The sequence below is a fragment of the Channa argus genome, chromosome 2 (assembly GCF_033026475.1).
Source record: "Channa argus isolate prfri chromosome 2, Channa argus male v1.0, whole genome shotgun sequence".
NCBI classification, from domain to species: Eukaryota; Metazoa; Chordata; class Actinopteri; order Anabantiformes; family Channidae; genus Channa; species Channa argus.
In genome coordinates, this window is record NC_090198.1 from 1,884,782 (window position 1) to 1,899,875 (window position 15,094).

The 15,094-nt window shown below is 40.3% G+C and overlaps 1 protein-coding gene across 5 annotated transcripts in view; it reads right to left on the reverse strand.

Moving 5' to 3' along the window:
• adamtsl3 (ADAMTS-like 3) overlaps positions 1 to 15,094 on the reverse strand; it is a 246,013-nt gene that overhangs the window by 26,184 nt on the left and 204,735 nt on the right. For all 5 annotated transcript variants that reach the window (XM_067494183.1, XM_067494161.1, XM_067494172.1 and 2 more), the window contains 5 exons: positions 11,505 to 11,800; positions 11,296 to 11,425; positions 1,481 to 1,691; positions 1,206 to 1,385; positions 690 to 843 (listed from right to left, as the gene is read on the reverse strand). In XM_067494183.1, the coding sequence (XP_067350284.1) occupies positions 690 to 843; positions 1,206 to 1,385; positions 1,481 to 1,691; positions 11,296 to 11,425; positions 11,505 to 11,800 (971 nt within the window). The remainder of the gene's footprint in view (positions 1 to 689; positions 844 to 1,205; positions 1,386 to 1,480; positions 1,692 to 11,295; positions 11,426 to 11,504; positions 11,801 to 15,094) is intronic.

Consider the following 15,094-nt stretch of genomic DNA (forward strand, 5'->3'; position numbering starts at 1 on the left):
GATTATCACAACTAGTTGGCATTATTCTAAAGTTAAAGAAAATAAGTCAACTAGACAGAACTAAGGAAAATAAAGTTTAACTAAAACTATTTGGGAAAAATGCCTTAATGAAAAATCCACTAGACTTTTTCTAATTCCACTGTTGCTCTGTAAGATTGAAGCATTACAAAGCCAAATTAATTAATTTAACTAATGACAAGTAAGTAAATGCTGTACTGTACTGTTTATATCTTTATCTCATATTAAGAAGAAGCAGAAAACATAGGGTTTTACCAGTGGCATCAAACTATCCAAACTGAACATGTTGTTAAGGTTGAAGAATGACCATGGTTAAAGGAAACAATCATAAAAGGTTAAGGTTCAAATTGGAAACAAATGTGCGTCTCCTATGTCAAAATCGTGTATTTTGTACACCAAACCACCCACCCCAACCTAATCCCTCTCCAGTCAGAATTAATAGGTTTCAATAGGCCTAACAATTAAACCTCACTCTGGGCCTTTATGCTAAGTCATCTCCATAAGATTGTTAAACAGTTGACCTGCAGGGTAATGTTTTTAAAGGAGAGCAGTTTCCTTTTTTCTCCATGCTCTCCCTGTTTTGGTGTCACTCTTTGCACCATAGAATGGTGCTCAACACCATCCTAAATGCAATGAAAACAATAAGGGATATGAGTAATGTTTTTTCTTACTAGGACAGGCCATCATCCGGCAGGTTCGCACAAGAGGCGGGGAGGATAACCCTGAGCAACGTTGCCTAGCCAGAGTCACCTGGTGGCCCATGGCCGTCAATTGGCGACACAGCGGTTCTCTTCGCTGGATCCCCAAACCACAGGACACAGAGCACTGAGAGTAAATGAGAAAAGAAAAGAAAAAAATGGGAATTTTTATCAACCCACTCATCCACTATCTAACCCACTTATCCTGTTAAGGGACACTAGAGAACTTGGGACAACCCCAGCTATCTCCTGGTGGAAGGTGGAGTGTGTTATAAATAAACTAACATATGTTTTATTTACAAAGTTTACCTAGTTCAAATTTGATTTAGTATGGGTTTTTTTTGGAAATATTATAATATTAAAACTAGGGGGCGGCTGTAGCTCAGTTGGTAAGGCAGTTGTTCAAAGAAAACTGTGGGTTTCTTGTCAGCTTGAGGCCTCAAGTTCTCCTCCATGATTACATTAATTTCTCTACACACAAATACTCACCTTTCCCCATTCTCCTCCGACCATATATGGCTGACAGTGAGTGTTACTACAGCCTCTGTTAGTGGCAGGTTTGGTCCCCCAGCAGGCCCTGTCTCCCAGCCTCCTATATGCCCCTGTGGACAAGAGCTGGTTACAGTAGACCTTCCGCACCTGGACACCCCCACCACAGGACTGGGAGCACTGGACAGAGCAAACAGAGGAAGATAGAGGTAGGAAGAGTTTCATCAGTTTCTATTAGAGATTTACAGTAATGCATACAGACACAAAATCTATACCTGCTCCCAAGGCTCAGTCTCCCAGGCTGGAGGGCAGTCAACCTGGTTGCAGGGTTGCAGGATGGCAGGTTTGAATTCCCGGCACTCGTCTTCCGAAATGGTCAGAATATCCTGCTGATCAATGGATAGCAGACGCATGCAAAACACACCCCTGGTCTGTATGCCAACACCGCAGGATGCAGAGCAGCCAGTCCACGCTGTCACCTCCCATCTGCAGGGAGAGGTAATGAGCAGGTAAGATACACATTAATGCCAAATACTGGGATGTAAGCACATTTTAGGAGAGTGACCATGTGGGTGGTGGACTGTGGGGATACAGTTTAATTTTTAGTCCTACTCCTTCTAGTGCTTTATAATGTACAGCAAACATTTCAGATTAATTATAATATCTTTCCTACCCACACTGTGTGGGTGGGAGATTTCTCCACACAACTGAGTATACAGGAATCAGGTCGACATACATCTAATAATCCAACATTTTGCTCAGTCCAGCATCATCTTTAAGCAGCAATAATCATTCATGAGGCCCATCTGTCCCTAGGCTTTTATCTGAATGCTTCAAGCTCTGATTAGCCTCAGTTACATCTTTATTTGCAGATCTGCACTTGCATCTGGCACCTAGGTGCTGCACCACCACCCAAAATATCACAGTAAACCAACTCTTTAATTAATGTGTTTGTATTTATCCATAGTTACAATGTCATTATGAGCTCAAACAGAAAAACACAACATTATCCCCGAACATGTGCATCATGTAAAACCTAAAATTGTTTCTTAAGAGAAAAAAAAAACTTTCAACATTATTAACATATTGGCACAAGAATCAGGTTAAAGGAAAATAGTCAGAGGAATACCAAGAAGGGCCAAATGAAATAACACAATTACATGAATGAAGACGGTGTAATATCGTCTTTGGTTGTTAAAGACCTGATTGGGTAATTAACCATCCTGCAATACATCAGTAGATCCCAGCAGCCATGTTGTTTTGTTAAAATTAATCAATGTGTGATGCAGGTTGTCACTACCATTGTGGTGCTGTTAAATAGTAGCATAGAAAGGATTTCATGAATTGGTAACCTGTCAGTGGGGATGGCTATTACTGTGTGTTTAACACAGATCCAGAGGTGCAGTGCTATAGCACTACAGTACAAAACCATTTCACCTCCTCTGGATTTCTACTGTTTTTGTGTGTTCTTCATAATAAAGTGTTTCAGATTTTCAAAATATTGTAAAATAAATATTCTATCTTCAGTGTCTTCTTGTTTTAGTCATCATTTTGCTTTTGGATTAATTTTGGAATGTCAACAAATTCTGGGAATGTTTGCTGTTGTTCTTTTCTTTCTCCATACGTTTCAGTACCATTCTAGTAAAAGTTCATCTTGGTTTCATCAGTCTAAATAATTTATTCCACAACTGACTTTTATAGATTTAAAGTAAAATCTGTCCTTTTTGAGCGTTAGCAGTGGCTTTGCACCTAGTTGTGAAGCCTTTTTTTTTACCGTCATAAAGCCTCATCAAGAGTGATTTCTACTTGGCTGAATATTGTAAAAGGGTTCGTCTTCACCATAGACAAAATTCTGCACTCATCCCCTTTAGTCTTTCAGGCTTTTTGTTGTTTCTGAGCTGCCATTTAATAATTTGGAGTGTTTCAGACTATTGTATTGCCCACTCCCAATGTTTTTTACTGTGTCTTTGGTTGGTGTGTTTGTTCAGCCTCATGATGACCTCCTTCATTTGCATAGACACCTCATGTTGAGAGTTGTAGTAAAAAATCATTAAATGCAAATGTAACACTCAAAACCACCTCCGGGCTTTTTATCTGCTTGATTAGTCATGAATTAATGAGGGAACAGGCCACACCTGACCATGAAACTGCTTAGTAGCCATTTCATCCATTAAATATGAGCCACCAAAATGCGGATGTGTGAATTAAAATGGCTGGATTTTGTTTATGTTTAATGCCACGCTTTTGTCCTGCCCCTACAACCACCCAAACTAAAACTAAAGCTTTTCATAAATACATCCATGGAATGGCCATTGAATTTTTGTGGGGGAATGAACAAATGTGAACAAACATGAACAAGCGAATGATTTAGCCTTCATTTAGCTGTGATATTATTTTGTAGAGAGCTGAGATCAATCATCAGATCTCTCTAGTGAAGATGTGACAGAGTTCAGAGCTCTGTTGTAAAGATAAATAACAACTGTAATTTACAACCTGGATAGGGTCTCTCTTTTATAATTCATGAATGTTGGGTTTGGGCTGGTTTTCCATGGGTCTGTTTTGCATTGTGTCTAAAAGTTTGCTACTAAGACAGACAAGTATCTAATCAAATTCTTATTCAAAGGAATAATGGTTAAATTAATTTAATACTAGTACAAAATCTTGAATGTCTGCCCTAAGGCTTATTAGAACAGAAAACACAAACGCTTCAAAGTTCATAAAGTCAGTCGAAACACAGGGAAAGAGAGGATTCTCCTATGAGAAGAATAAATGATAACAGCTACTTGCAGAGACAGAAATGCAACCACAAGGGGGCACAAGCCAGTGTCTTCTTGTGCCAGTTCCAAGTCTGGATAAATGCAGGATGTGTTGTGAGAAATTTAAAATGTGAATCATGACAATGACTTCCATACCGGATCAGTCGGGGGCCAGGTTAAGAATGACCGCCACGGTGCTGTTGACCCACAGGGTACCGGTGAAAATTTGAGTACTTTTGGTCGAAGTCGAAGAAGGAGAGGAGAAAGGTGTGTTTGTAGGCAGAGAGAGAAGAGGAAAGCTAAGAATGTAGGACTGACAGTAGGGACTTTGACAGGGAAGGCTAGAGAGTTGATTGACATGATGCAGAGAAGGAAGGTGGACATACTGTGTGTCCAGGAGACCAGGTGTAAAGGTAGCAAGGCTAGAAGCTTAAGAGCAGGGTTTAAGTTCTATCATGGGTCAGATGCAGCAGGAGTTATCCTGAAAGAGGAGTTTGTGAGGAATGTTCTAGAGGTGAAAAGAGTATCAGACAGGTTGACGAGTCTGAAGCTGGAAATTGAAGGGGTGATGTTTACAGTTGTGAGTGGTTATGAACCACAGGCAGGATGTGAGTTAGAAGAGAAGGAGAAATTCTGGAGTGAGTTAGATGAAGTGATGCAGAGCATCTCCAGAGGTGAGAGAGTGGTGACTGGTGCAGATTTCATGGACATGTAGGTGAAGGGAACAGAGGTGATAAGAATGTGATGGGCAGGTTTGGTCTTCAGGACAGTAATGAAGAAGGACAGATAGTGGTAGACTTTGCAAAGAGGATGGAAATGGCTGTAGTGAACACTTTCTTTCAGAAGAGGCAGGAACATAGGGTGACATATAAGAGCGGAGGTAGAAGCACTCAGGTGGATGACATCTTGTGTAGACGCTGTAATCTGAAAGAGATCAGTGACTGTAAAGTATTGGTAGGGGAGAGTGTAGCCAGGCAACACAGGATGGTGGTGTGTTAAATGACTCTGGTGGTGAAGAAGATGAAGAGGAAGAAGGCAGAGCAGAGGACGAAGTGGTGGAAGTTGAAAAAGGAAGAATGTTGTGAAGTTTTCAGGGAGGAGCTGAGGCAGACTCTAGGTGGTCAGTAGGTGCTTCCAGATGACGGGACCACTACAGCTAATGTGATCAGGGAGACAGGTAGGGGGGTACTCAGTGTGTCATCTGGAAAGAGGAAAGTGGACAAGGACACTTGGTGGTGGAACGAGGAAGTTCAGGAGTGTGTACAGACAAATAGGTTAGCTAAGAAGAAGTGGGACACTGAGAGGACTGAAGAGAGTAGACAGGAGTACAGGGAGATACAGCGTAAGGTGAATGTAGAGGTGGCAAAGGCCAAACAAAGAGCATATGAGGACTTATATGTTAGGTTGGACACTAAGGAGGGAGAGGTGGATTTGTACAGGTTGGCCAGACAAAGAGATAGAGATGGGAAGGATGTGCAGCAGGTTAGTGTGATTAAAGATAAGGATGGAAATGTATTGACAGGTGCCAGGAGTGTGATGGGAAGATGGAAGGAGAACTTTGAAGAGTTGATGAACAAGGAAAATGAAAGGGAACAAAGAGTAGAAGAGGTGACTGGTGTGGAGCAGGAAGTAGCAAAGATTAGTAAGAGTGAAGTGAGGAGGGCGTTGAAGAGGATGAAAAGTGGAAAGGCAGTTGGTCCTGATGACAAACCTGTGGAGGTATGGAAGTGTCTAGGAGAGGTGGCAGTAGAGTTTCTGACTAGTTTGTTTAACAAGATCTTGGAGAGTGAGAGGATGCTGAGGACTGGAGGACTGGTACCAATTTTTAAGAACAAGGGAGATGAGCAGAGCTGTGGCAACTACAGAGGAATAAAGCTGATGAGCCAAACAATGAAGTTGTGAAAATTCTCTAAAGTCAGAGAGGCCAGATTGAGATGGTTTGGACATGTTCAGAGAAGAAATTGTGAATATATCGGTAGAAGGATGCTAAGGTTGGAGCTGCCAGGCAGGAGGTCTAGAGGAAGACCAAAGAGGAGATTTATGGATGTAGTGAGGGAGGACATGAAGTTAGTTGGTGTGAGAGAAGAGGACGCAGAGGACAGAGTTAGATGGAGGCACATGATTCGCTGTGGAGACCCCTGAAAGGGAACAGCCCAAAGGAAAAGAAGAAGCAACTTGCAGAGACAGAGAAAGAGAGAGAGATACAGTATAGTACAGTATGGTACAGATGGTGAGTAGCAGTAGAAAAGCTTGTATACCTCACTGTGTTCTGACTGTTTATGCAGTCAATTGTACATGTCAGCAATTGTGCGTGTGTGTATTTGTGTGTGAGAGGGTGTGTGCATACAGGCCAGAGAGATCATGTGTTTGAGGCTCTGCACTCAGCAGCTGTTTCCTTTAAATGTCCATAAGAGAAGGAGATAATGATAAATCCCTGTGTGTGAACCAGACATGCTAACTGCTGCTGTAAAATGCAGTGATACACATAGTACACATACAGTACCTCTATGGGGATACACTAAGTATAAATTACATTCACCTTCATTAGGTACCTGTGCAATCTAATGCTGTCCAATACAGAAATAATTCTAATATTAAGGTCATGGTGGTTAGATAAGGTGACATACACTGTTCATATCTCATCAGTGTTATTTATTTTGGGATGTCAGGGATCCCATCAATTCACTTTTTGCCCCTGCAGCCACTAAACTATAGATGTTTGATGGGAGTCCCAAAGAACTAGTGATGCAGATGATATAAGAGCTCTCTGCATCTGTCATAACATTTATTTCAGGGACTAAAGTAGGTCTGTATTTTGGTTCATTGCATCTGTCAGAGCTGCGTGAATTTGTACATTAGTCCATCACTGAAAAATGCTGAAAAATCTCTCCCATGGCTGAATGCAATTACTGAGTACTTGTCTAGGCTGTCTATTGATTATTCGGCTTTCAAACTACTCTTTTATTAGGTCTAATAGGCACCGTGGGAATAACTGTGTGTGATATTGATGCTACACATACAGTTTGGCGTTGGATGCTCCTGGAGTGTCACCATTTGACTATTTGAGTGACTTTAAATACTAACAAAAACAGTGTTAGGTCAGTGTGTGTGTGATTGTGAGTGTGAATGGGTGAATAAGAAGCAGTGTAAAGCACTTTGAGTGCCAAGAGTTAGAAAAGTGCTATATAAGTGCAGAACATTTACAAACATTAAAATTAAGCATTTTACAATAAAATAAATAAAGACATTTTCATGACAAAATGCAAGATCTCAGTGTTTTGTTTAGCTAACAAACTAGTTCTAATACACAAAAATGGGACCTTGAATTCTGCTGAACTGTTTATTTAATTCATCTCGTTTACTGGTTTATCCCTTAGCAGGAGCTAGATGTGTGTATCTGAGGTTACAAAAATACTTGACTAGGAATTGGATGGTGCCTTCTGTGGGTGTGTGTCTTTGAGAATACTGACAAGCATAGACTGCCGGGCAATTCATACTTGGCCAGCAGTTGTTCCTTAAACATAAACCAGGGCACTGCTGAGCTGTGGAATGGAACCATGTGTACTGCATAGCATATCCTGCTTTTGACTACCGAGCCAAAGCTTTCCTATGGTAGTTTTTTATTTTTTTTGAACGATGACAGGTTTTCCAACAGACTCTCCTCTCTCAGGAGAAAATCCATCAAAAACTGATTATCACATCTGACTAACTAAGCTGCTGTGGTTTCTAAAGTTATAATTGGCTCTCCAGTCGTTTAGTATTAGGTAAAAAAAAAAGATCACTGTTGGTAGAGGTTGGGCAGATTTAAACACTGTATGTGCTGACAGGTGGTTAACCCAGAATGATATGTCGGCATTTATTAGTTCATAACATCTATAAAAAACATATCATATTTTCATGTTAAGGCCACCAGTTGGCATTAATGCTGTGGCTGATTGGTGTGTTTATCATGATTGCATGTAATTTTTGGCCCCTGCAGTTTCTCTGTACCTTTCTGCAGGTTTCCCGTCAGCTGTGTGTTTCCAAAGTGCCGTATTACCAACCCAATAGTTTGTTTGTTGGTTCTTGTTGCTCTTTTTTCCTTTCTTTTCTTTCTTGATTCTCCACTTAGCCCAACTGATCAAAGCCGTGAGCCTGGTTCTGTCAAAGATTTCTGTCACCTAGTGCCTGCTCAGCTGGGATTTGTTTGGTTTGTGATTCTCTAAGGTCTTGAGTGAAGTGCCTTGAGATGATTTTTTAAAACTGTCATTGAACCATTCTCCACTGTCCAGCTGGGTGGTGAGAGGAGCTGAGACTGACATCATTTAGAAAATAATATTTGATTATACTTGTTTTATGACTGCAGAGCAAAATAATACAACAGCAGAGACAGAGATAGAGAGAATGTGTTAACTGTAGTGAGTGTGAAGTGAGTGTGACAACTTATTCACACCATTCCCTCACTAGGATCTAGATTTCAGTTGCACTTTCTAACAACTGAAATCTGAAAAAGGCACATTTACCTTTTCTTCTATGTCATAGTTTAGGAAAGGTAATTCCATTAAGATCCAACTTTGAAAAAAGACATAATAAAATACGATAGTTACTCTTTAAGCAGAGTGATACAAGCCTCATACAAGTATTCAGCCATGGATTAAGTATGTTTCCCCTAAGGTATGAGCTGAGTATTTTTAGCTGTATTTTGTAATCTTTTCTTAGAGCAGGACTAGAATCAATCAGCCAGCCGAGATTCAAATCGAGGACTTTTTACAGTGCACTGCCAAATATTACCCATATACTAGCTGTCTTGAATTCTGATCGTTCTTTATTTGATTATCAGATTATCAGATTTGGTAGGAGTGAGCTATGACAACAGTAAGAGTGACTGCATAAAAAGGTCATGTAGTCATTGTGTGACAGGTTGGGTATGTGAGGCACAACACAGATGCTGACTTTTTGAAAAGATGGACAAAGGAAGCCTGTGTGCAGTAACTTTAAACTTTTTGACATTTGTATTTTCAGTTTTATGTTTCCGTTAAATTAAATGATTTTTAAAAAAATCTTTGCCTGAGTTGGCACCAAGCCACAGGCTACATTCAAGGAACATTGGTGATGACACTGTCCTGTGATTGGTTACACTGGATGGACACCTATTGCTCTTTACAGCACCGTCATGACTGTAAGTGGCTCTAGTTGTTCTTTTGTTTGAACGGTCACATCTATGAAACAACAATGAGATCTGACACGACACTGTTTAGATTAAGGTTTTTTCATTTCGTTCCTACTAAAGGTGATAAGTAACTACAGTCACCACAAAAACTTAGGATGATGTTTCCAATTAATTTGTAATTCTGAATTTCTTCATACATTTATCATAAAATGTGATATTGATGATTGAAGCACATGTAGAAATGGAAAGTTTGTATCTAATGTTTGGCCCCTGCAGTTTCTCAGTACCTTTCTGCAGGTATCCGCATGTTTGGAGCTGTGTGTTTCCAAAGTGCCGCATTACCAACCCAACAAACCCAGTTTGTTTGTTGGTTCTTGTTGCTCTTTTTTCCTTTCTTTTCTTTCTTGAGTCTCCACTTAGCCCAGCTGATCAAGGCTGTGAGCCTGGTTCTGTCAAAGATTTCTGTTAAAAGGGTTTTTTTTTCTCCGCTGTCAACTAGTGCCTGCTCAGCGGGGATTTGTTAGGTTTGTGATTCTCTGAGGTCTTGAGTGGAGGGATGTTTTGCAATTTTCTGAATTTCTTCATACATTTATCATAAAATGTGATCTTGATGATGAAGCACACGTGGAAACGGAAAGTGACACACAAGAAAGTGGTTGGCTGTGGACAAAGTGCAGGATCCGGAATCCTTTGTGTGATTAGGTTTAAGGTTAGAGCAAGATTGTCCATTTCTAAAGTGAATAAAAACATTGTGCCTGAAGGTCATTTTTTCTTTATTAACCCAGACCCAGAGGTTACTCTGTCTAACCTTAACGTGTGCTGTAAGAGCCTAAAAATAATTGCAACAAAAACAGATATTTTGGCAGGTTGTCCTGTCAAATAACATTTAGTGTCTTATTAACTTTACTAAACTAAACAATAGAAGCATGTTTGCAAAGGGAACCAGCCACTGGGGAAAAATCTCCTCATGCCAAGTTTAGATGGTGCATTGTGCCGTTGCAATTAAACAGGATGTTATGTTGGTACAGAAGAACATGATCATTTTTGCAACTTTGTGAGTTGAAAGAAATAGAAAATGAAATACACATTATTTTATACTGACATTTTCTGTATGTCAGTACAGAAAATGCCATATACTAATATGACTAAATAATATGTTTAAATAATATGATATAAGTAAAATGAATAATATAACTAAATAATGTGACATATACTGTCACATTATTTGGTAAAAGAAGAAGAGTTGACTTTAGTGTCCAAGATGAGAAGAATAAGTGTCTCATAATGACAATTTGATTTGTATTTTTTTATTTATTTTTCCTTTTCTGAATGTTAATTTACCTGATCCCATGTGGGATGGACCAAACTGATGGTTTCCAAAATACACACACACACACACACACACACACATACACACACACACACACACACACACACACACACACACACACACACACACACACAGACACACACACACAGATATTTATATATATATTGTATGTTTATTCATTCATTCACTGCTTTCTTTAGACCAGACTCTTCAACCTGTTACCACTAAGTCAAAGCTCTTACTGTCCTTGCTAATGCGAGGGGTTAGAAAATGTATGGCTGTAATAATGAAACAAGCTGTCTGATTAAATCATAAATGTTACAGCAGAAAGATTTAAAAGCCCTTATGCACACGATCCATTAGTGAAGCAGCAGGTGATGGGAGTCTACACTAGGAGTCGTACTGAATGACAGGAAGAAGTCAACATTACAACCAAAGAAAATGTTACTTAATCTAAATCCTGAAAGAAGACAAGTATCATCAGTAAAACATGGCATTTACTAGTTGGCCATGGTGTTGCAGAATGTTTTCCTCTCAATCTCTCAGTGCCACTAGTGTACACTTTCAGTATTTTAAATGTATAATTTTTTGTTATTGTATCTAATTTTTATACAAATTTTGTTGAATTTACCTTTGCTTCTTCTTCACAAACCAAACCATTACCCTATAGCCTATTTCATTCTTGAACCAAATATAATTAATTATATATATTTAATGTTCTGTAGAGCTCAAACTTCAACTGAGCACCAACACAAAAAGGTATAAGGCCTCAGGTGAAGCAGACCCTGACTGTAGGTTTCTTGTTCAGATTCTATGACTGCTCTATGTGGCTACAGTGATGCTGGCGTCTCTCACCTTGGGGGGCACGGCTCAGGGTTACATATGCGGATCATTACTGGCGGCTTGCTGGGTGAATCACATAGAGAGTCCTCCACCTCTTCACCTCGCTTTCTGTTAATACACCTCACTACTGCTGTCTGCTTCCCTGGGCAGAAGAAACAAAGAAAAGACAGTTGGACATTAAAGGACATTTTAACTGCTAACATCCATTTCAAAACTCTCACCAGCAGCACATGTTGCAGAGCAGGTAGTGAAGCCCCTGTAGTCCCAGCTGTGCACTCTCTCTATCTCAATGTAAGTGGCCTCAAAGTCCTGGAGGCCTGAGGAGACGCCCAGAACTTTCGTGCATGGCCCCTGAGTGCAGGGTCTTTCTAGTTGGGGTCTGTCCTTGCCACACTCTTCCTCTGGAAGGTCCACCTCTGTCTTAGTGAATGATAGCAACACCCGGCACTTCAACTCCCGAGTTTGCCTGCCAGGCCCACAGGTGGCGCTGCAGGGTGACCATGGCCCAGGTAGGAATCTGGACACGCAGAGAGAGAGACGTTGAATTTAAAGCAGTTGGGCAGTAAAGCTATTTTGTTGGACACTTGTTTTGCATAAGATAGTCAATACAGATTAAAATGTACTGAAAACAAATACTACAGGTGTCTAGTTACAGTTAAATTTGCTGGAAGACTACACTGCAAGCTGGAGAGTGAAGTATACAGTTTAAGCTAAAGACAAATACAAACGTTTAAAGATGCAACAACTCCAGTATTCTACTAATTTATTTTTACCCTGTATCATTGTTGTGAGCCACACTGTTGCCCTGAGTGACACATTCCTTCCTCACCAAACACACAGTATATTATACAATCTGACTTAAATAAATTTTCCCCATCCCCTATCCACCCACCATAACAATGCCCTGTACAATACTGTAGAGCAGGGATTAATACACTCTGCTGCTTTAAGTAAAAAAACCCTCAAGCTGCTGATTTGCAGACTCGAGCAATGAATGACAGTGAAGCCCAGACGAAGTGAGCACAGACAGGTTTTCTAGAGGTCAGACTTTCTGTAGGGCTCCCTGGAGGAGAGGTGGCATAGACAGACAGTCTCAGTCAGATGTTCAGAGCTGTATAGCATTACAGAAAACAACAGTAAAGAAACACATGAAAAGAAAAGCAATAGTTTCAGTCTGATGCATGCACAGTTACCAGACTCAAACCAAATTAAGACCCATGTAACATTGTAGAGCATTGTGGCAAACAGTGCTTAATAACACCACAATGAAAACTCCAAATAATGGATTTTCTGTTAAAATCTGTTTAGCCCTTCTGTGGTTCTGCCCTAATAACATCAGAGAGATATAAAAGAATGCCCCAGTTTGATATAGCAGGAAGATAAGAAGATGTAAGTGACCTTTTAACATATTGGGTTGACTGTGTTCAAATCACTGTAAATGTCTCATTTACTTGACTGAGCTCTAAATCCAATTAGACCATCTTCAAATGTGGTCTCGATTGTCAGTTTGCTTTACATTTACCTTGTTTCTTTTCCTTTCGGCTGTTCCCTTATAGGGGTCACTACAGCGAATCATGTGCCTCCATCTAACTCTGTCCTCTGCATCCTCTTCTCTCACACCAACTAACTTCATGTCCTCTCTCACTACATCTATAAATCTCCTCTTCCTCTAGACCTCCTGCACCTTGCTCTCACTACAAATCACAATGTCATCTGCAAACATCATGGTCCATGGAGATTCTTGTCTAACCTCATCTGTCAGTCTGTCCATCACCAGAGCAAACAAGAAGGGGCTCAGAGCTGATCCTTGATGCAGACCCACCTCCACCTTGAACTCCTCTGTCACACCTACAGCACCTCACCACTGTCTTACAGCTCTCATACATGTCCTGCACCACTCTAACATACTTCTCTGCCACTCCAGACGTCCTCATACAATACCACAGCTCCTCTCTCTGCACCATGTCATACATTTTCTCTAAATCTACAAAGACCCAATGCAACACATAACACAACATCACACTCCTGGCACCTGTCAATACATTTCCATCCTTATCTTTAATCACACTAACCTGCTGCACATCCTTCCCATCTCTATCTCTTTGTCTGGCCAACCTGTACAAATCCACCTCTCCCTCTTTAGTGTCCAACCTAACATATAAGTCCTCATATGCTCTTTGTTTGGCCTTTGCCACCTCTACCTTCACCTTACGCTGGATCTCCCTGTACTCCTGTCTACTGTCTTCAGTCCTCTCTGTGTCCCACTTCTTCTTAACTAACCTCTTTCTCTCTATACACTGTATACATTCTGGAATCTGGACACACCTCCTGACCACCCAGAGTCTGTCTCAGCTCCCCCTGAAAACTACCAAACATTCTTCATTTTTCAACTTCCACCACTTCGTCCTCTGCTCTGCCTTTGTCCTCTTCATCTTCCTCACCACCAGAGTCATTTTACACACCACCATCCTGTGTTGTCTGGCTACACTCTCCCCTACCAACACTTTGTAGTCACTAAAAACCCGGTCAGGTGTCCATATGAACATTGAAAAATGTCTTACTCTCTATAATCATTCCTGCTGTTTGTTCTGGCCTTCAAGAGATCCATTAAATTCGTTTAAAAAGAAGCAATGGGGACCAAACCCTTTTGTGAGCAAAAATGCATTCAAAAGTTAATCTAGAGCTAATGAGCATTCAGGGTTTATTAAATATAGTTGATTTCTTGCTAAATTAAAGTCTTTTTTAGTATAAAAATGACCTCTTTGTGTTTCTCTGTGCACAGTTTTGCACAGATATAGGACTGTGGTTTATGGCCACAATTAGTTCTGTAAGAAGCATCTTTTGGAGAGGTCTCATGAAGCCTATATTAACAGGACTAATGTATTAGTAAGTAAAACCTGTTTCAGCCCATTTGGACCTGACTGTTGCATGTTTGTCGTTTTTCAAAAAGAAGTTATTCACATAACTGTAGGCAGCTAATGGTAAGGGCAGTTTCTTTAACTACACTTACCATGATACAATTTTCACCAAGCCCCCTTCAAGCCTTGGAAGTGTGTGTTTGATTGATTTCCTTGAATACTCAGTTCCTTGCATAAGAGCTGCTTCACTGCAGGTGAAGAAATTTTGGTGGGGCCTTCTGTACTGTAAGTCTTTGTATCTGAGGTGTGTGTGCAGGCAGTGTTTGAAGAGTATGTATGCAAAACTGTGTGAGGTGTGTGTGAGCTCTGAGAGCTGATGGATCCCAGCGAGGCTATCAGAGTTGACCAGGCCCAGAGCAGCAGGTGTTAATCACATGATTATTATCAGCAGGGGACATAGAGGAAACTGAATTTTACAGATTAACACAGCCCTGGAAAAGCTGTATTTGTGAGTGTGTGGGGGATTCATACATGTGTGACTAATACATTCTCATTCTACATGAACAGGGAGGTTATATACAGTGTATAGCCTGGCAACATATCAGTGCATTCTGACATGTAATTTAATCATTTGGCAATTTAGCATAAAAGTATCGTGAATGTCGTCAAATGAACATTGTAAAGACCACAGCAAGGTTAAACACCAAGAAAGATAGAGTTCAAATGTAAGTGTAAGATCTTCATCCCCATATGCACAAAGAAAATTAAGCAGTTTCATAAACTATGAAACAGTGGAAAAGAGTAAGTTAGGGTGGGTTCATACACCATCAAGATGGTTATTAGGTAAGATTAGTCCATGTCTAAAAAGGGTCATGTTGACATAAATAGCACAACTTTGTTTTTTACCGTGTAACATCTCAAGGATCCCTTCATACCCACTGTGACTTTTTTGC